This window comes from Balaenoptera acutorostrata, chromosome 10, assembly GCF_949987535.1.
Source record: "Balaenoptera acutorostrata chromosome 10, mBalAcu1.1, whole genome shotgun sequence".
NCBI classification, from domain to species: Eukaryota; Metazoa; Chordata; class Mammalia; order Artiodactyla; family Balaenopteridae; genus Balaenoptera; species Balaenoptera acutorostrata.
Window position 1 is genome coordinate 93,787,468 of NC_080073.1, and position 20,611 is coordinate 93,808,078.

At 39.9% G+C, this 20,611-nt stretch overlaps 1 protein-coding gene across 2 annotated transcripts in view; it reads right to left on the reverse strand.

The window, feature by feature from the left end:
• CAP2 (cyclase associated actin cytoskeleton regulatory protein 2) overlaps positions 1–20,611 on the reverse strand; it is a 136,682-nt gene that overhangs the window by 39,554 nt on the left and 76,517 nt on the right. Inside the window, exons 5-6 of one of the 2 annotated variants that reach the window (XM_007197169.2) lie at positions 6,540–6,683; positions 6,119–6,204 (exon numbers count right to left, since the gene is read on the reverse strand). The exons of the other annotated variant lie outside the window; for it this stretch is intronic. Of the exons in view, the coding sequence (XP_007197231.1) occupies positions 6,119–6,204; positions 6,540–6,683 (230 nt within the window). The remainder of the gene's footprint in view (positions 1–6,118; positions 6,205–6,539; positions 6,684–20,611) is intronic. 2 annotated transcript variants of the gene reach the window in all.

Sequence of the window (20,611 nt, forward strand, 5' to 3'; positions counted from 1 at the left end):
ACCTACAACACACGTCTGTAGGCATTCTAGAAAAAGCAGGCTGCACGTTCAGTACACGTCTATTAAAAAGTTTAACAAAGGATGAAATCCAAACCTGCATAGGCAAATTCATTTTTCTTTTAACTATTACAGTATGATTTTAACTTGAAGAAAGTTCTAGCAAAACTTGTAATAAGGCATAACAGTATGGTGCCTTTTAACCTGAAGTCAGTTTCTAAGAGACAACAAATGGAGAAGGACTCAACTATACCTCCAGAGCTGCAAACCCAGCCTCAGTTCCACTTCCCCTGTAAGAAGCTATGGGAAGGACATGGGACTCAGATTATGACTGATTATGACTCAGAGAGGTCTTACCTCTAGAAAGTCAAAATAATTAACCTGCTCTATTCATTTATTGAAAAAGAGCCAAGCAACCAGTCAAGCCAGTCGAAAAGGTTGCACAGATGCAGAGTCCACTGGCCACAGCCCTTCTGTGTAAACCACAAGGAAGCCTGCCTTTCACCTCCTCCACCCACGGGCCTGTCTGTCAGGTAGGCAGCAATGAGCCTGCCTCACTGGCGATGCCTCATCAATGAGTCTGCAACACCCCACAGCCCTCACTGAGCTCACACAGAAGGAAGACACAGCCGGCTTGGGTGCGCCCATAAATGGGTGTTGAGTGAGTGGTTGTGGAGTATTGTGCTTTGTTTGGGTTATCGATCCTGGAAGCTCAACGGTGACTTGGGACTGGTCTGGCTACTTGTGGAAGTGAGGTGAATAAATCCACACCCGTGGCTGCATTTCCCCAGTGTATTACGTACTCTTCAGGTGGTCCATTAAGTTTAAATGAACTGTCCTTGATGCTGTCAGAAGTACATTTTCTACTTAATAGCTGACATTGAGGAGCAAATACTATACTCTCTTTGTATATGTACAAAAAAGTGGAAACCTCTAACCCTCTTGGCTATACTACCACCTGGTGAGAATCACTCACACCCATGGGCCCAAGATACACTCAAGTAGGGACTGGGAGGAGGATAGGAGCTGATGAACTGAGATAAAAACAAAAATGGCCTCCAAGGGTGATATGCAAAAAGACAGAGACTTAGGTGTCTTGAATAGGCACCTCTGTATATTCTGAGAAAAGACTAGGTAAAGAGGTCTTTTATGATGTCGAAGTCGTCATGGGCTGTTCATGCTGACATATTTTTGCAACTTAAGCTTGTTCTTTCCTGAACTGCTATTTTTATGTGAGCAGGGCGGATTGTCTTGCATTTCTTTTTTTTTTTTTAATTTTTTAATAGATCTTTACTGGAGTATAATTGCTTCACAATACTGTGTTAGTTTCTGTTGTACAACAAACTGAATCAGCCATATGCATACATATATCCCCATATCCCCTCCCTCTTGCGTCTCCCTCCCACCTGCCCTAACCCAACTCTCTAGGTCATCGCAAAGCACCGAGCTGATCTCCCTGTGCTATGCTTCTGCTTCCCACGAGCTATCTATTTTACATTTGGTAGTGTATATATGTCCATGCCACTCTCTCACTTCGTCCCAGCTTCCCCCTCCCCCACCGTGTCCTCAAGTCCATTCTCTATGACTATGTTTTTATTCCTGCCCTGCCACTAGGTTCATCAGTACTATTTTTTATTTTTTTAATTTTTTGATTCAATATATACACGCCAGCATACAGTGTTTGTTTTTCTCTTTCTGACTTAGTTCACTCTGTATGACAGACTCTAGGTCCATCCATCTCACTACAAATGACTCCATTTCATTTCTTTTTATGGCCGAGTAATATTCCATTGTGTATATGTGCCACATCTTCTTTATCCATTCATCTGTCCATGGACATTTAGGTCACTTCCATGTCCTGGCTATTGTAAATAGTGCTGCAATGAACACTGTTGTACATGTATCTTTTTGAATTATGGTTTTCTCAGGGTATATGCCCAGTAGTGGGATTCCTGGGTCATATGGTAGCTCTAGTTTTAGTGTTTTAAGGAACCTCCATACTGTTCTCCATAGTGGTTGTATCAATTTACATTCCCACCAACAGTACAGGAGGGTTCTCTTTTCACCACACCCTTCCCAGCATTTATTGCTTCTAGATTTTTTGATAATGGCCATTCTGACTGGTGTGAAGTGATACCTCACTGTAGGTTTGATTTGCATTTCTCTAATAATTAGTGGTGTTGAGCATCTTTTCATGTGCCTCTTGGCCATCTGTATGTCTTCTTTGGTTAAATGTCTATTTAGGTCTTCTGCCCATTTTGGGATTGGGTTGTTTGTTTCTTTAATATTGAGCTGCATGAGCTCTTTATATATTTTCGAGATTAATCCTTTGCCTGTTGTTTCATTTGCAAATATTTTCTCCCATTCTGAGGGCTGTCTTTTCGTCTTTTTTATGGTTTCCTTTGCTGTGCAAAAGCTTTTAAGTTTCATTAGGTCCCATTTGTTTATTTTTGTTTTTATTTTCATTTCTCTAGGAGGTGGGTCAAAAAGATCTTGCTGTGGTTTATGTCAAAGAGCGTTTTTCCTATGTTTTCTCCTAAGAGTTTTATAGTGTCTGATCTTACATTTAGGTCTTTAATCCACTTGGAGTTTATTTTTGTGTATGGTGCTAGGGAGTGTTCTAATTTCATTCTTTTTACATGTAGCTGTTCAGTTTTCTCAGCACCACTTATTAAAGAGGCTGTCTTTTCCCCACTGTATGTTCTTGCCTCCTTTGTCATAAATTAGGTGACCATAGGTGCATGGGTTTATCTCTGGGCTTTCTATCCTGTACCATTGATCTACATTTCTGTTTTTGTGCCAGTACCATACTGTCTTGATTACTGTAGCTCTGCAGTATAATTTGAAGTCAGGGAGCCTGATTCCTCCAGCTCCATTTTTCTTTCTCAAGATTGCTTTGGTTATTTGGGGTCTTTTGTGTTTCCATACAAATTGTAAAATTTTTTGTTCTAATTCTGTGAAGAATGCCATTGGTAGTTTGATAGGGATTGCACTGAGTCTGTAGATTGCTTTGGGTAGTATAGTCATTTTCACAACGTTGATTCTTCCAATCCAAGAACATGGTATATCTCTCCATCTGTTTGTGTCATCTTTGATTTCTTTCATCAGTGGTTTATAGTTTTCTGAGTACAAGTCTTTTCCCCCTTAGGTAGGTTTATTCCTAGGTATTTTATTCTTTTTGTTGCAACGGTAAATAGGATTGTTTCCTTAATTTCTCTTTCTGATTTTTCATTGTTAGTGTATAGGAATGCCAGAGATTTCTGTGCATTAATTTTGTATCCTGCAACCTTACCAAATTCATTGATTAGCTCTAGTAGTTTTCTGGTGGCATCTTTAGGATTCTCTATGTATAGTATCATGTCATCTGCAAACAGTGACAGCTTTACTTCTTCTTTTCCGATTTGTATTCTTTTATTTCTTTTTCTTCTCTGATTGCTGTGCCTAAAGCTTCCAAAATTATGTTGAATAATAGTGGTGAGAGTGGACAACCTTGTCTTGTTCCTGATCTTAGTGGAAATGCTTTCAGTTTTTCATCATTGAGTATGATGTTTGCTGTGGGTTTGTCATATATGGCCTTTATTATGTTGAGGTAGGTTCCCTCTATGCCCATTTTGCCTCTTCTCATTCATACTGCACAGTTCTATAGTCTCCAACACAAAGTGGCAACATTTGGAGTTATATCATTGGGCACAATTGCCTCAAACACAGTTCTCTGGGTGCAGGGAGTCTGTTACTGAGTATCAGTAATTTAACCAAAGTTTCCTTACGGTGGGAGAGACCTCAGGAGGAAAAGAGGTGGGCGGAAGTCTGTCTCGAGAGCTGCACTTCCTAAAAGCTCTAAGACCTGTTTTGCTAACATAGAATGACTAAACTCTATGAGGGGAGGGGAACACTGAGGCTGGTTTTTGTCTTATTTTGTTTAGTATAACTGCTCTATTGGGATATAATTCACATCCCAGGCAATTCATCCATTTAAGGTGTACAATTCAATAGTTTAGTTCAAATTGTGCAGTCATTAACACAGTGGTTTTAGAACATTTTCATCACCCCCAAAAGAAATCCTACACCCATTAGCAGTTACTCCACATTTCCACCCAACTTCCCCAGCCCTAGACAACTGCTAACCTACTTTCTGTCTCTATGGATTTGCCTATTCTGGAATTTCATATAAATGGAATCATACAATATGTGTTTTTTTGTGTCTGACTTCTTTCACTCAGCATAATGTTTTCAAGGCTCATCCATACGGCTACTTGTATATTTCATTTTTAAAAAAATGGCTGAATAATATACCATTGTATGGATATACAGTTTATTTGTCTATTCATCAGTAGCACATTTTGGCTACTATAAATAATGCTGCTATGAACATTCATGTACAAGCTTTTGTGTGGACATGTTTTCATTTCTTTTGGAAATACACCAAGCAGTAGGATTGCTGAGTGTGACTGCTATTTTTTAGTAATAAAAGAAAGTATTGGTACATATTTCTTAAACTGATTGGTGGATGTATGGGTATTTTTTATATTGTAATTTTTATATCTTACATATATTTATAAATATTCTTCTGTATCTACTCAATGTTTATTAAAACCAAAAATAACCTAAAAAAGAAATAGTTATGCAAGTTTTGAATATGTCGTATTGGTCAATGACCTGGAACTACAGGAGGTATTTATTTACACATTCTGTGCAATTTTTCTATATTCCATACAAAATTTGTCTTATAATGTTGTTTTCTTCTTTTCCTACTTAAAACCTGTTCTTCTGGCTCATATTTTTAGATCTATGTTGGTAATAGAAAGAAGTGAATTGAAGCAATTATCCAGACTATTCAGGTCCTCAAGTTCCCTTTCATCTGGACAGTCTGGGTCTGTGAGTGAAATGCAGGAACCCCTGCATTTGCTGACTGATGATCATTTCTACTCCCGTCACCTAAGGGCTCAGAGAGGGATTCACTCTGAGCTCAGTGCCCAGGGGGTGGAACTTTGTTGCTCTTATTTTCACCTCATTCCTTTCCTGCATGATGAAGCATCAGCCACATCACATCTTGCCAGCTGTTGACAAGGCAGGCCATGACATCATCAGAGGTGAGGGATCTCATGACACCCCTTCAGCAGTTCAGAGATATCTTCCTGTCTATTCAGCTCTGGCCTCTCCCTATTTAGTCCCATTTCCAATTCTAGCCCCAGTTTGCGGCTCTCTAGGATCTATTATTTGTGCTGGAGAATGCAATGTTCTTTTAAGCTGGCTCTCCAGGCAAAACCCGTTGGTTCAGTCTCATCTGTACTTTCAGCAGCACTTTGAATGGCGGCTGTTCTTACAGATGTCTCTCTGTCCACCCAACTGTATTTCATCTTAATGCAATCTCTGGTTTCCCTCTCATTGGCCTGGTTCATTGTCTCATCTCATCTCTGTTCCTCATTTATACTTCATTTCCTAAGCCCTGTTTATTCTCTCTCCTCACCCACCAATTCTATTTTTTTAAAAATTTTATTTATTTTTGGCTGCGCTGGGTCTTCATTGCTGCGCATGGGCTTTCTCTAGTTGCGGCAAGCAGGGGCTACTCTTCTTTGCTGTGCACGGGCTTCTCATTACAGTGGCTTCTCTTGTTGCAGAGCACGGGCTCTAGGGCACACAAGCTTCAGTAGTTGTGATGCACAGGCTTAGTTGCTCCGTGGCATGTGGGATCTTCCCAGACCAGGGATTGAACCCACATCCCCTGTACTGGCAGATGGACTCCTAACCACTGTGCCACCAGGGAACTCTCACCAATTCTATTTTGATCAATGTAAAAGGTTTGTCCATTTAGGGCTGGTCCATCACAAACCATCACAGATCTCTCTCGTTATTGTGGGGATACATAACAGAGTGACATGCATTCACGTGGGGAGAGTTTATTCATTACCAGAGAACTGAGGCAGACTTTCTAAAACACACATATTATCTGGATCATTGATTTCACTTTCCACTTTGCTTTACCTGCAAAGATGGGATTTTTCCTTAATGTTTGTAGTAAACTAGACTTTGAAAGGAATCAGTAATGAACTACATTAAGCTTGGGGACAAATGTCTAACAAACAATCAATTGAAAATTTGGTCAATAAAAGAAGGTACGTACCTGTGTTTGTAGTCCTTTAAGACCCTGTTAGTGTAAAAGGTGGCAGCATCATTCATCTCCTTGACATAAGGACCGGGTTTGGGGGACTGAGAGAACAGGACCATCACCCAAGCATAGAAAGAAAAAAAAAAAAATAGGATAAGAAAGAAAATGCCTTAAAGAAGAAGAGAAGCAATGCAGATGCTGACTTGAAAGCTGGAGGCAAATCTTGCTCCGTAAAATCAGTGAAGCACTTTCCACATCTCAGAACACAAAGCCCTGAACTTCAAAAGGGTAAGAAAGAGCTGATGTATTCAGCCTGAAAGGAATCTTCCTTTCGTGTAACAGGCGGAGGATGAAGGAGCCTGAAGGCAGCCATGAGTTCTCCCAAACACTCCACAAACCTGACAAGGTGCAGGGGCACCATTCCAGCCAGACTCACCACAGCTATCCACCCAAGGGCAGGGATGCTTTCGCTGACGGCCGAGAGATGATTAAACATTGTACTCCCCCGGTTTCTCTCTCTGAAAGTCTGGATCTCCTGAATCTTTTCCGATATTGGTTTCAGAAGTGCAGCCACATCGTTCTGGAAGCAAACATTGAGCCCTGTCACTGAGGACAGAACGGAAGCACAGCACCTCCACCCAGGCTGGCCTAAGCAGGACTACTCAGCACTTGTCATTTGTCAGGGGCTTTCAGAATCCAGCAGACATTTTTCTTATGGTCATACTGTATTTTCATTTTCTGAAGTATGAAAATGGCGCAGATTTCTTACATTATTAATGCTGTCTCCTGAGACATGGAAAAAATCCAGCAGTACGATACAGTCCCCGTTTTGGAGACCGCTGCATGGAACACACTGAAACTGAGTGTAGATCAAGTTATATTTTCTAATGGAATGCATAGATCACAGCCTAGAATAACACATGTCTAAAATCGGGATAGGTAGAAGTTAGTAAAAGGATATCTTTCTATTCCTGGGGGAAAGTGATGTGAGGAAGGGTCCTTAGTTTTTACCTTAATTACTAATCCATGTGAAAAAGTGGAAATCTTTCACTGAGGCTCTTTGTAAGAAAATGTAACGGCTTACAATATTTATAGTTACCTTAGTCTGGTTTGGTTTTCAGCATCGTCCTCAGACAGCTTGGCTGATGGCTACTCACCCCTCTCACTTCTTTTTTTTTTTAAATTTTTATTTATTTATTTATGTATTTATTTATTTTTGGCTGCGTTGGGTCTTAGTTGCTGTGTGCGGGCTTTCTCTAGTTGCGGCGAGCGGGGGCTACTCTTTGTTGCGGTGCGTGGGCTTCTCATTGTGGTGGCTTTTCTTGTTGCAGAGCATGGGCTCTAGGTGTATGGGTTTCAGTAGCTGTGGCACACGGGCTCAGGAGCACAGCCTCAGTAGTTCTGGAGTACGGTCTTAGTTGCTCTGTGGCATGTGGGATCTTCCCGGACCAGGGCTTGAACCCATGTCCCCTGCGTTGGCAGGCAGATTCTTAACCACGGTGCCACCAGGGAAGTCCCACCCCTCTCACTTCTGATTAATTGATTCAACAACTGACTTTTCTAGTCACATAAAAACACTTCTAAAATTATGTGAGCTGAGTTATGAAGCACCACAGAGATTGGTGCTTGTAGCATCTCCCCATAGCATTCTTGACTTTCTTTGGTTTGGAAGAGCAGATACAAGGTTATCTGATTTTTTATTTTTCCTCCAAAGAAATAGCAACAGTTTGTACTTCAGCTTTGTAAAAGCAGTTGAAGAGGTTTTGGCAGTATTTTACATAGCCTTTGAAAATAGAAAAGCCCCTTAAAGCTCCTTAATTTCTTTAACCAAGACTTCAGAGGTTCTTAACTGAACTTCAAGGTTCTCAACTTGGGCTACACATTGAAATCACCTGGGAGCTTTCAAAAACAGGCCTGGGGGGCTTCCCTGGTGGTACAGTGGTTAAGAATCCGCCTGCCAATGCAGGGGACACGGGCTCGAGCCCTGGTCTGGGAAGATCCCACATGCCGCAGAGCAGCTAAGCCTGTGCGCCACAACTACTGAGCCTGCGCTCTAGAGCCCGCGCGCCTAGAGCCCATGTTCTGCAACAAGAGAAGCTACCGCAATGAGAGGCCCACAAACCGCAACAAAGAGTAGCCCTCGCTCGACGCAATTAAAGAAAGCCCGCGTGCAGCAACGAAGACCCAACGCAGCAATAAATAAATTTTTTAAAAAACCCACAAAAAACACAAACAAACCAGGCCTGGGCCCCACCCCCAGAGACTCTGATTTAACTGGTCTGGGGGTGGCCTGGGTTTCGGGGGGAACTGGAAAAGCTCCCAGGTGCAGATTTTAATCACTGCTACAATGGTAGTTTATCATCCTTTAGGACAGTTGTTTCTGCCAGGGACAGCAAACCATTAGGGAAGAAATAATGTTCAGCTGCAGTAGCTTCCAGCCCTCACTTCTCCTTCTTGACCCTGTATATGCCCTCCCCTAAAAGAAATGTATAAAGGCTTTGGAATTATGATGACCTTGGTTCAAATCTTTGCTCTGACACTTTATGAGGCCTTGAGCAAACTACTTAACCAAAGCCTTGGTCTCCTCATCTGTAAATCAGAGACAATAATACCTACAAGCTTACAGGCTACAGGAGAGGTGACGTCTTAAACCTCTGGCACATGGGATGGACACAATAAACGGAAGTGATTATTATTATGACTATTATTCAGTTAGCTCAGACTGGGGGTAAAAAAGATGTTCTCTGTAATCCGTAATATTCATTTGCCTCAAACAAACAGTCTGTGTATTTAAGATAAGAGAGGCTCCAAATAAACATCCACGCAGGCTAACAGGATTTTAGGGTTACGGGAGTCTAAATTAGGTCATCTAGTTCAGGTTTTTGACAGACTCAGCTAAGTGGGTCACAATCAGTATTTTAAAAAAGTAACTGAAATAGAATAGAAAATATCGGAGGGCATTTACATGTATAAGGTTGGGTTTTTTTTTTTTTTTTTTGGCCACACTGTGTGGCATGTGGGATCTTAGTTCCCCAGCAAGGGAGAGTAAAGGCTCAGGTCTGGATGAGACTGCTTGGATTCAAGTTCTTGCAAGTCAGTGTACTAAGCTCTAGAACTTTAAACAAATGGCCAAACTTGTCTATGATTCCATGATCACATCTCCAAAATACACTCACTTCACATGGCTGTTAGAAGGAGTAAATGAGAGAACATGTCTGTGCTTGGTAAGGAGTCAGGTACATTGTGAGTGCTCGACAAATAGTAGGAGATCTCAAAGATATCTGCCAGTTTAAAAATCTCTGATTGACGAGATTCACTGGCCAGCTCTTTCCTATCACTGACATGCAAAATCAGGAAAAACATTTTCTAATTGAGATCTGCAGATGGAGAAGGCATGGTTTTGTTTGGGAGAAACAAAAAGAAATACAGGGAAAGAAAGCAAAGTGTTCTTAAAGTTCTCAGTGGACTTTTTTTTCCTGTTTTATTGAGAAATAATTGACATACATCACTGTATAAGTTTAAGGTGTAAATATATGCAAATCAAACCAGCATGATGGTTTGATTTACATACACTGTGAAATGATTACTACAATAGGTTTAGTTAATTAATATCCATCATCTGATATAGATACAATAAAAAGAAAAGGAAAAGGAGTTTCCCCCTGTGATGAGAACTCTTAGGATCTACTCTTTTAACAACCTTCCTGCATCATATAGCAGTGTTAGCTATAGTCGTTACGCTGTACAGTACATCCCTAGTACTTATCTGTAACTGAAAGTTTATACCTTATGACCAGCTTCCTCTGACTCCCCCTTCCCCCCAGCCCCCAGTTCTGGTAACCACAAATCTCTCTTTTTCTGAGTTTGGTGGGTTTTTGTTTGTTTGTTTGTCTAGATTCCATATATAAGTGAGATCATACAGTATTTGTCTTTCTCTGACTTATTTCACTTAGCATAATGCCTTCCAAGTTAGTGGACTTTTAAAATTCTTCCATACTGAAGGTGGTGAAAAACAAAAAAAGGTTGCTGCAGAAGTGAGCCAGGTCTTGTGGAAAATTCATGAATACCTTCCCACCTTCTCACTTTCCCTTCTGTCCATTACAAAGGAAAGGTCTCATAGGTGTGACAGGAAGACCCTGAATCAGGGCTGTTATAGGCTGAATGTGTCCTTCCCAAATTCAAATATTGAAGCCCTAACCCCCAGGACCTCAGAATGTGAGTGTATTTGGAGGCAGGGTCTTTAAAGAGGTGCTTCAGTTAAAATGACGTCATGAGGGTGGACCCTAAACCAATATGACAGGTGTCCTTATAAGAAGAGATGAGGACGCACACACTCACAAGGGAAGACCGTGTGAGGACACAGGGTGAAGACAGCCGTCTACAAGCCAAGGAGAGAGGCTTCAGAAGCAACCAACCCTACTGACACCTTGATCTCGGACTACCAATCTCCAGAATTGTGAGGATATACATTTCTGTTGTTTAAGCCACCCAGCCTGTGGTACTTTGTTCTGGCAACATTAGCAAACTAATATAAGGGTGTAATGACAGTACAGGAAAAGCAAACAAACACCCCCAAACTCTCAACAAAGAAACAAAACCCCTCTAAACAGTCCCTGCCCCAAACACAGTTCTTCCATGTTTCTTGGTGAATGACTGCTAAAGTCAGGTTTAAATGCCCTCCCTGGAATTTCACTCTTTAGAAGGGAAACATTTCCCTCTTCAAGGGATTCTTTTTAGTCCAAATTCAACACCCAATCAAAGGTGCGTTATATAGGTTTTCCCAGAAGGCAGCTGATTTTAAATTATGGCAACACTAGTAAAGAGCATCCTAGTTTTCTCCAGTGATTTGCTCAGCCATGATATTCTTTTTTTTTTTTACATCTTTATTGGAGCATAATTGCCTTACAATGGTGTGTCAGTTTCTGCTGTACAACAGAGTCAGCTATAGGTATACATGTATCCCCATATCCCCTCCCTCTTGCACCTCCCTCCCACCCTCCCTATCCCACCCCTCTAGGTGGTCACAAAGCACCGAGCTGATCTCCCTGTGCTACGTGGCTGCTTCCCACTGGCTATCTATTTTACATTTGGTAGTGTATATGTGTCCATGCTACTCTCTCACTTTGTCCCAGCTTCCCCTTCCCCCCTCTCCATGTCGTCAAGTCCATTCTCTACATCTGCATCTTTATTCCTGTCCTGCCCCTAGGTTTATCAGAACCATTTTTTTTTTAGATTCCATATATATGGTTAGCATATGGTATTTGTTCTTCTCTTTCTGACTTACTTCATTCTGTATGAGAGACTCTAGGTCCATCCACCTCACTACAAATAACTCAATTTCATTTCTTTTTAAGCCATGATATTCTTGATGTAATGACATTTTTGAGAAAGGCCAGAATATCTGAATTGTTAGTGATATCTGGCCTATTGCCCCAAGGGGAAAAAGAACCAGAAACTGTATATTTACCATGTTAGATAGATTTATTAAGGCCATCTTTGTTTATCTCTAACTTCCCAAGAACAAACTCTAAAGTCTGAGGAGACAGAGTATTCTGGAAGATATTTTATATTGGTTATCTGATGAAAGCACCAAAAAGATTGAGAAAGTTTCCTTCTGCCTTAGTTTGGCAATTGCGTGAAGAATTGTCCTCATTAAAAAAAAAAAAAAAAAAAAGTAATGCTGAGAGGACTAAGCACAACGGCTATGTGCACAACTCTAATAAGCAGTACAGCTTTCATTCTGTGCCAATAGATTTCTCGTGTACTTTAAAGGAGGCTTACATTCTCCAGCTCATCCTGAACTTTCACAGCTGCAATCAAAAACACAGAGAGAACATTCGAGTTATGGTGTGATTTCCATCAAGGCTGACCGTGTGGGATATCAGAGGAAAAGCGAATTGCGGGGCAGTGGGGGGCTGTTAGAGGAACTTCCACCTGTTTAAGTATTAAGTATGTATTAAGCATACTCAATAAATACAGGTTGAATTGCACTGATGTCAATTAACGCTACAAAAGGGCTTTCCACTGATGGGAGATAAATTTCAGAGGCATCCTGGGTTTTTTTCAATGGTATGCATTGGTGGTGGCTTTTCAGACACAGCTAAAAGCTAGTGTGCTTTGGAATGACTTTAAATCGGCCTATTTTAGGTCTCACCCAGATTTTTTTTTTTAACTTATCACTCAGGTTTCTTTTATTCTGAGAGACTTTTCCCTGAAAGAAAATCATTTTTCAAGACTCATGTGAAGGTTAGCTGAAAAATCTCCCTTGCCCTTCCCCAGGTTTCTGTGGCTTTAACAGAAGGTCAAAATGGCCAAACTGGAGAAGATGCATGTGCAAACTGCAAGTTTCAGCAAGTGTTTCCAAGCACTATCTTAGCTTGATGGGACTGTACTTTGGAGAGTATTTCAGGACTCCATGTCTTTATGACCCTAGTTTCTGCTTTAAAGTTGAAGAGTTGAGACCCATTATCAGCTTCATCTCAGTTTATCAGCAAGCTCTGTAGAAACTTTACCCAAAAAGGAAAACCAAATTCCCACTCATGCTGTTTTGTAAGGGATGGAACAAATTCTGGGAGTCTGACCTCAAAGATGTGTCATTGAGTAAACTGAATTAAGCTTGTTATTTCTGAAATCCATGGTTCTTGTGTAGTTTCTACATCAGGTAGAAAATGGATCAATCTGCTATTATTTCTTTTAAAATAATTTCTTTTTCTGATTATATGCTCTTTGTGAAACATTGGAAAATAAAGATGGAAAAACATAAGTAAACAATAAATGTCCTTAATTCCACCACATGGAGAAAAACACTGCTAAATGGTGATTTTTTTCTTGTAGATATAATTATCAGAGATATCTTCAAAAATAATAATTACTTTAAAAATAATGGTTGTTAAGACCATAAGGAATAATCGTAAGAGTTGAATTTAAGCAGTTCAGTTAAAACAAGCAAGCACAAAAACAAATAAAAACATCAGTATATTGGCAAGTTCTCTGAAACTCTATCATTTTTAGAAAGGATGTTTTAAATACAAATACTACAAAAACATTACTGTTACAACTCAGGCAAACTTAACAGCATTAAAGTAAAAATTGGACTTTTTAATATTTGACTCCCACCTTCATTAAAAAATTCTAAGAAAGCTTATATCAAGCAGTACATCTTAGCCAACCATACTATCAAATATCAACCACTATTACTTTGGCTTAGTTGTTTTTGTATAAAGTTTTACCAGTTGATTCCATGTGAGTGCATATGAGTATATAGCACAGAAAACATATGGAAAGATACTCATCAAAGTTTTTATTGTATTGCCTTATCCATATATTTTAAATTTTCTAATATGTATATGCATTTCTTTTGTAATGAAGGGAAAAGTTTTAAAACATACTAACCAGTTTTGTACCTTCAATGGTAGAAAAAATTTCATATAGGTGCTATTAAATTTATAGGTATCAAAAAATATTAAGACTCTCAGCATTAGGGAAGTAGCTTCAGGAAAACATGTTCAGAAATTATCAGAATAAATTATTCAGATGAAGAAGAACAGTTAACATTTTTCAGGCAAAGGTTATCCAAATCAGGAACAGTGTTTGCTTCTATAAATATATCATTTGGGCACATTCTAATAAATGAAGCAATTGTTTTCATCATTTTAAGTCAAAAGCAAATTTTTTTTATCAGAAATGCTAATTTGCATTTACTTGCTTCGGTGCAATTGTAGATATTTCTCTAGACTAATTTCCCTTCATTGTTCCTCTAATATAAAAAATTTCCACTGCCCAGAAACATTTTGGAGGTTTCAGAATATCCTCACGATAATACTTTCAGAAACATTTGTACATTTAAGACAACTTGAAAATTTAAAACATTTGCAAAATGTCACAGAAATCAATCTAAATAAGTAAAACTAACTGAGCTCCATGAATGTACGTGATGCTATGGTAGCTGCCGTTATATCGCATTATGACAAATCCCTTGGAAAATATTTTTATATGTTCTTAAGGCTTTACATTCTGCATATATGTCTTATTTTATGATTGTTAAACTCTCTTAAAAGTACACTCAAGGGACTTCCCGGGCAGTCAAGTGGTTAAGACCCCACGTTCCCAATGCAGGGGTCACAGGTTTGATCCTTGGTCAGGGCACTAACATCCTGCATGCGGCACGGTGCGGCCAAACAAACAGACAAAACAAAAATACACTCAAGAATCCCAAAGGCTTTTTTTGCTTTTATTCCTTAAAAATCATCCTTAAAGAATTAAATTCTGCCATTTGCAACAACATGGATGGACCTGGAGGGTATTATGCTTGAAGAAATAACTCAGACAGAGAAAGACAAATACTGTATGTTTTCACTTATATATGGAATCTAAAAAATTTAAAAATGAATGAATATAACAAAACAGAAACAGACTCATAGATACAGAGAACAAACTAGTTACCAGAGGGGAGAAAGGTAGGAGGAGGAGCAAGATGGGGAAGGGAATTAAGAGGTAGAAACTATTAGGTATAAAATAAATAAGATACAAGCATGTAATGTACAGTGCAGGGAATATAGCCAGTATTTTATAATAACTTTAAATGTAATATAATCTATAAAAATATCTAATCACTGTATTGTACACTGAAAATAATATAACGTAAATCAACTAAACTTCAATTAAAAAAAATCATTCTTGGGACTTCCCTGGTGGCGCAGTGGTTAAGAATCCGCCTGCCAATGCAAGGGACACGGGTTCGATCCCTGGTCCGGGAGGATCCCACATGCCGCGGAGCAACTAAGCCCGTGAGCAACAACTACTGAGCCTGCACTCTAGAGCCCGCAAGCCACAACTACTGAAGCCCACGTGCCTAGAGCTCGTGCTCTGCAACAAGAGAAGCCACCGCAATGAGAAGCCTGCACACCACAACGAAGAGTAGCCCCCGCTCACCACAGCTAGAGAAAGCCCACGCTCAGCAACAAAGACCCAACATAGCCAAAAATAAATTTTAAAAAAATCTTAAAAAAAAAATCATTCTTAAAGAGTAAAAGGAATGAATTGCTTTCCAGAATGAACTGTATTGTCCTGATACTTATGAGAGAAGCTTGCAACATGCATAAACTCCTACTTAAATTTTTAATACAAATCTATCAACAACCCATTATACTCATCAGCACATTTCTTCCCAGTAATATTTGAAAAACAATCCATTTCAGACATAACAGAAAAGCATACAAAGTAATGACAAGCACGCATATACGTGAAACATAATTTAATGTTGCATTGGGGCCCAGGATCATCCCTATGATATCCCTTTACTGACATTTGCCAAAAAAACAGCTGGAAACGCAGAGGTCTGGAGCCTGGGACACAGAACTATTCACATAGAACCTCAGGGGTAGCACTGAAGCTTGGTGTCAAATTGTTGTATTTTTCTCATAAAGGTAGAACAGTTGCAAATTGGGCATTTTTAGTGTAGTCTTTTCTGCCAAAGGATTCATCAAACCACAGGCTAAAGAGCCTTCTCCAAAGTCGTTTTTTTAAAAACTATTCAGATAACAATTTACACTGTTGCTTATCAATATATTTAAACCTCTCAGAATCATGCAAAGCCTTATTTAGGATTTTGGGGCCACTGACCCAATGAACAATGGACACTTCTTTGTCAGTTCCCACTTCCTGTTTTTGTCTTTGCCACTGTTCACAAGTGTGAGCCCCACCTGTCATCAGTTTTAGTTTTTGTGCGCAGTATCTGGGGAAACCCTCACTCTAAAACCTACAATTTATTCATCAGAACAAGAACACAGTTCTGCTGATGTGATTACATGGGCCACAATTTTCTCTAAGCTCTCAATGTTTGACTTGTCTCAGAATGGTAGATATGTGATATAAAAAGTCAAGTTCAATGGAAATCTAAATGTTTACACAGTAACCCAAATAGTTTGTATCCTTAACAATATCTCATCTCCTGAATCTTACTGCAGCCACAGGGGTCAGAAGACGATAGAAACGAACAAACTTAACATTAACTGCTCCTCAGAATGAGAGTTATAGTTTTCATTATAGTTGTTCTGATAGGAAGAGTCTTTCATTGATAGTACAGGAAGATAATAGTCCAAACAGAGAAAATACATCTTTTCCATTCATTCACGTGTAGGCTAACGACCGTACGTGGGACACACACAAAGTTCTAGTGTCTCTCTCCTGTATGACTGGACTTGACAAAATGGGTTCCTAGAAAATGCTGGGTTCATGGCAGGGACATGGGATTAGCTAGATTATTTGAGATCCGGGAAGGAAGCAGTGGGTCAATAATGGGCAATGACAAATAAAGACATATGAAATCATGGCAGAGAGAAACCAGAAGGGAAAATTAAGTTGAAAATCAAAAACTTAACCTGGTTATCCGCAGTAAGCATAAGAGAATAGACTGGACGGTTGAGAAGAATCTCACCTTGTACTTTGTCATTGTTTCAACTTATTTTATGGACCCAGCTGAAAAGACATCAACTTTCCCTCTCTCTGGGTAAGTACTATCTGGCTTCTGACAGTGATAAATTTTATAATCACCTATAATTTTACTTTATGGGATTCTGAACATTAAAGCTGAACAGCAGATCTCACTGTGCTTTACTTAAACGCACAGGGACTTCACTAACAATTTCTAAAGTTGGAGAGAATTGCCAAAACCATTCAAATTTATCAGCTTTATAAAATCTAAAACAATATACTGTGATCAGAAATTAGTTCTCTGAGATAGAAAAAAAATCTAAACTGCTGTAAGTTTTTAAAAATTGAAGTACAGTTGATTTACAATGTTGTATTAGTTCCTGGTGTACAGCAGTGATTCAGTTATACATATATTGATATATTATTTTTCATATTCTCGTCCATTATACGTTATTACAAGATATTGAATATAGTTCCCTGTGCTATAGAGCAAGAACTTGTTGTTTACCTATTTTATATACAGTAGTTTATATCTGCTAATCCCAAACTAATTTATCTCTCCCCCTCCCCGAAGTGCTATAAATTTTTGTCTACCAACATTTGAGTATTAACTGTATGCCATTCACCATGTTGATTGGTTTTCCCCAGTTCTGTCCACTTTGTAATGATCAATCTCAGTTTAAACTACCAAAGTCATCACTTGAAGGATCCCTGTGCAGTCAGCTGCATTTACTGGGTCATTGTCTTTCCCCTAGATAAGTGGCCCATGGTAGAGGGATGGCCAGATCTTCTCTTCGAGATTCATTTATGCAGAATATTGCTGAGATGACGTAAATCTACAGTTTCCAGTTCAACCTCAGAAGGTGCAAAAAATTTCAACAACTGCTCTGTAAGTCTTAAGACATCCCACAGGGTGGATTTGCCATTATTGTACCAAGCTACTGATACAGAGCTCCAATCGTCCTTAATCAGAAATGAGCTTTCTCTTTTAAGGTCAGCACAACCTTTTTCAGATTCTGCTGTTCGCTGTTCTCAAAAGCTGTGCCGCCCACAGTGCATCCAACAGAGCCCCGCCCTGGCTTGGTGAGCAGCTCCACACAAACAGTGCTTCCTGGCCCACGGGGTTTGAAGGAATTCTGCATATGGCATCTCCCTTTTGGCGAGTCATGATCCACCTCAGAACACTAAAGGAGTTACTAAAGAAATCCATTTACCTTGTTTACCCTGAAGTCTCTCAAGTTTTTTTGCCCACAGAACCTTTTATTCACACCCCCCTCCCACCCCCCCACTGCCCCAGTTTTGCAGGGAACTGGTTTTCTGCAGACTCTGGGAAAGGTTGCCAGCAGAAGCCTGTGAAGTGGCTTCAGGGAGTCACAGGGGTCTGCTGGGCTGTGTACCGTGTGTTCATTTGTCCTCTTCCTCTCCAGTTATCCTTGCTCATTACCATGGAAACACTTTCAAGGGCATTTAATGGAGGCAAAGAAGTCTCTTCTCTCTCATTTCCAACACACACACACACACACACACACACACACACACACACACGCACGCAGAGCGGCTGTTTTCAGGAGCTATAATCATCTCTGAGAGGATGGCTGGCGCAACCCTCCCCCTCTGCACTGAGGTTCTATCTTCTGTTGGTGCCTCACAGTCAGTCTTTTTATGGCCAGCCCTGCCCCCACTCCTAATCACCACCGGCAGGTAGAATCTCTTTCCTCTCCTTTGTCCTTATCTTCTCTGTTTTCTCTTTCTCCTTGCACACATCTAACCTTGTGTTTGGAAAGGCAGACCATTTAGAAACAATGCCACTCAATCACAGTTTTCCTTCTGCAGAGCAAACTGATGGCTAATGACATTTATTTGCCTTTAGTCTTCAAGTCTTGAGCTATCTTTTCTCTTTGTGCTGCCCCATGGCCATGGGATGCTTCCTTACTACCCAAGAGGGATTTCTGACTAATTCCTAGTCCAGAAGAGTCCCACAGCTTTTCTTGATGTAAGGCTCCCTTATGCCATAGATCACATGCACTCAAAGTCTGATCAGTGCCAGTACGTTGCTGTGCTTGGTTTTTCACATTGACCCCAAAAGGAAAGCATGGCTAACAGCATGTGTGAACCTAGCAAAAAACGTGACGTACATCCAGAATTCCTTTCTATGAGGCACATGCAGGAAGACCGTTCTTTGATCTTTGGCTCAGTTATTAGATATAAAGCCTATAGCTCTAGACTATGTAATAAAATGGAGATGACTGTGTCACCACATCTCTAAAGATATATCTAAAGATTGCTACCTGTTGGTCCACTTGTTTCTTCATTTATTCAACAAATATATACTGAGTGTCATCTATGCGCCAGGGCTGGCCAGAAGAGGCAGAGTAGAGCAGTAAACAATATAGGCAATTCACAGCAGTAAACAACATAAGGACTCCTGTATGTCCCCACCCTCTTTTGTCCAAGTCGGGTGGGGAGTGTATTAGTCAGGGTTTTCCATAGAAACAGCACCAACAGGATGTGACTACATGTATAGTTTTATAAGGAATTGGCTCATGTGATTATGGGGCTGACAAGTCCCCAAGATTTGCAGAGTGAGTCAGCAAGCTGGAGACCCGGGAAACCGGATAGTTTAAGTTTTCCCATCTGAAAGCCAGCAGGCTTGAGACCCAGAAAACTGATGTTCAGTGTGAGTCCAAAGGCAGGAAAAAGCTGATGTCCCAGTTTGAAGGCAGTCAGGCAGGAAGAATTCTCCCTTACTCAGAGGAGGGTCAGCTTTTTTGTTCTATTCAGGCCTTCAACCCATCGGATGGGGCCCACACTCATGAGGGTGCTTTATCCAGTCTACTGATTTAAATGTTAATCTCATCCAAAAACATGCTCACAGAAACACCCAGAATAATGTTTGACCAAATATCTGGGCATCCCATGGCCCAGGCAAGTTGACATATAAGATGAATCATCACAGGAGGAGATAGACAGTAAACATAATGAATAACTAAATTAAATGGTATGTTAGCTGTTAAAAGCCATGGGGGAAAAAAAAATAAAGTCAAGTGAAGGGAATCAGAAATATATGTGGGGGATGAGTTTCAATTTAAAATAGGGCCAGACCAGACACTCTAAAACTCTTAGAGGAAAACATAGGCAGAACACTCTATGACATAAATCACAGCAAGATCCTTTTTGACCCACCTCCTAGAGAAATGGAAATAAAAACAAAAATAAACAAATGGGACCTAATGAAACTTAAAAGCTTTTGCACAGCAAAGGAAAACATAAACAAGATGAAAAGACAACCCTCAGAATAGGAGAAAATATTTGCAAATGAAGCAACTGACAAAGGATTAATCTCCAACATTTATAAGCAGCTCATGCAGCTCAATATCAAAAAAACAAACAACCCAATCCAAAAATGGGCAGAAGACCTAAATAGGCATTTCTCCAAAGAAGATATACAGATTGCCAACAAACACATGAAAGGATGCTCAACATCACTAATCATTAGAGAAATGCAAATCAAAACTACAATGAGGTATCACCTCACACCAGTCAGAATGTCCATCATCAAAAAATCTACAAACAATACATGCTGGAGAGGGTATGGAGAAAAGGGAACCCTCTTGCACTGTTGGTGGGAATGTAAACTGATACAGCCACTATGGAGAACAGTATGGAGGTTCCTTAAAAAACTAAAAATAGAACTACCGTATGACCCAGCAATCCCACCACTGGGCATATACCTTGAGAAAACCATAATTCAAGAAGAGTCATGTTACCACAATGTTCATTGCAGCTCTATTTACAAGAACCAGGACATGGAAGCAACCTAAGTGTCCATCGACAGATGAATGGATAAAGAAGAAGTGGCACATATATACAATGGAATATTACTCAGCCATAAAAAGGAACGAAATTGAGTTATTTGTAGTGAGGTGGATGGACCCAGAGTCTGTCATACAGAGTAAAGTAAGTCAGAAAGAAAAAAACAAATACCATATGCTAACACATATATATGGAATCTAAAAAAAAAAAAAAAAAGGTTCTGAAGAACCTAGGGGCAGGACAGGAATAAAGACGCAGACATAG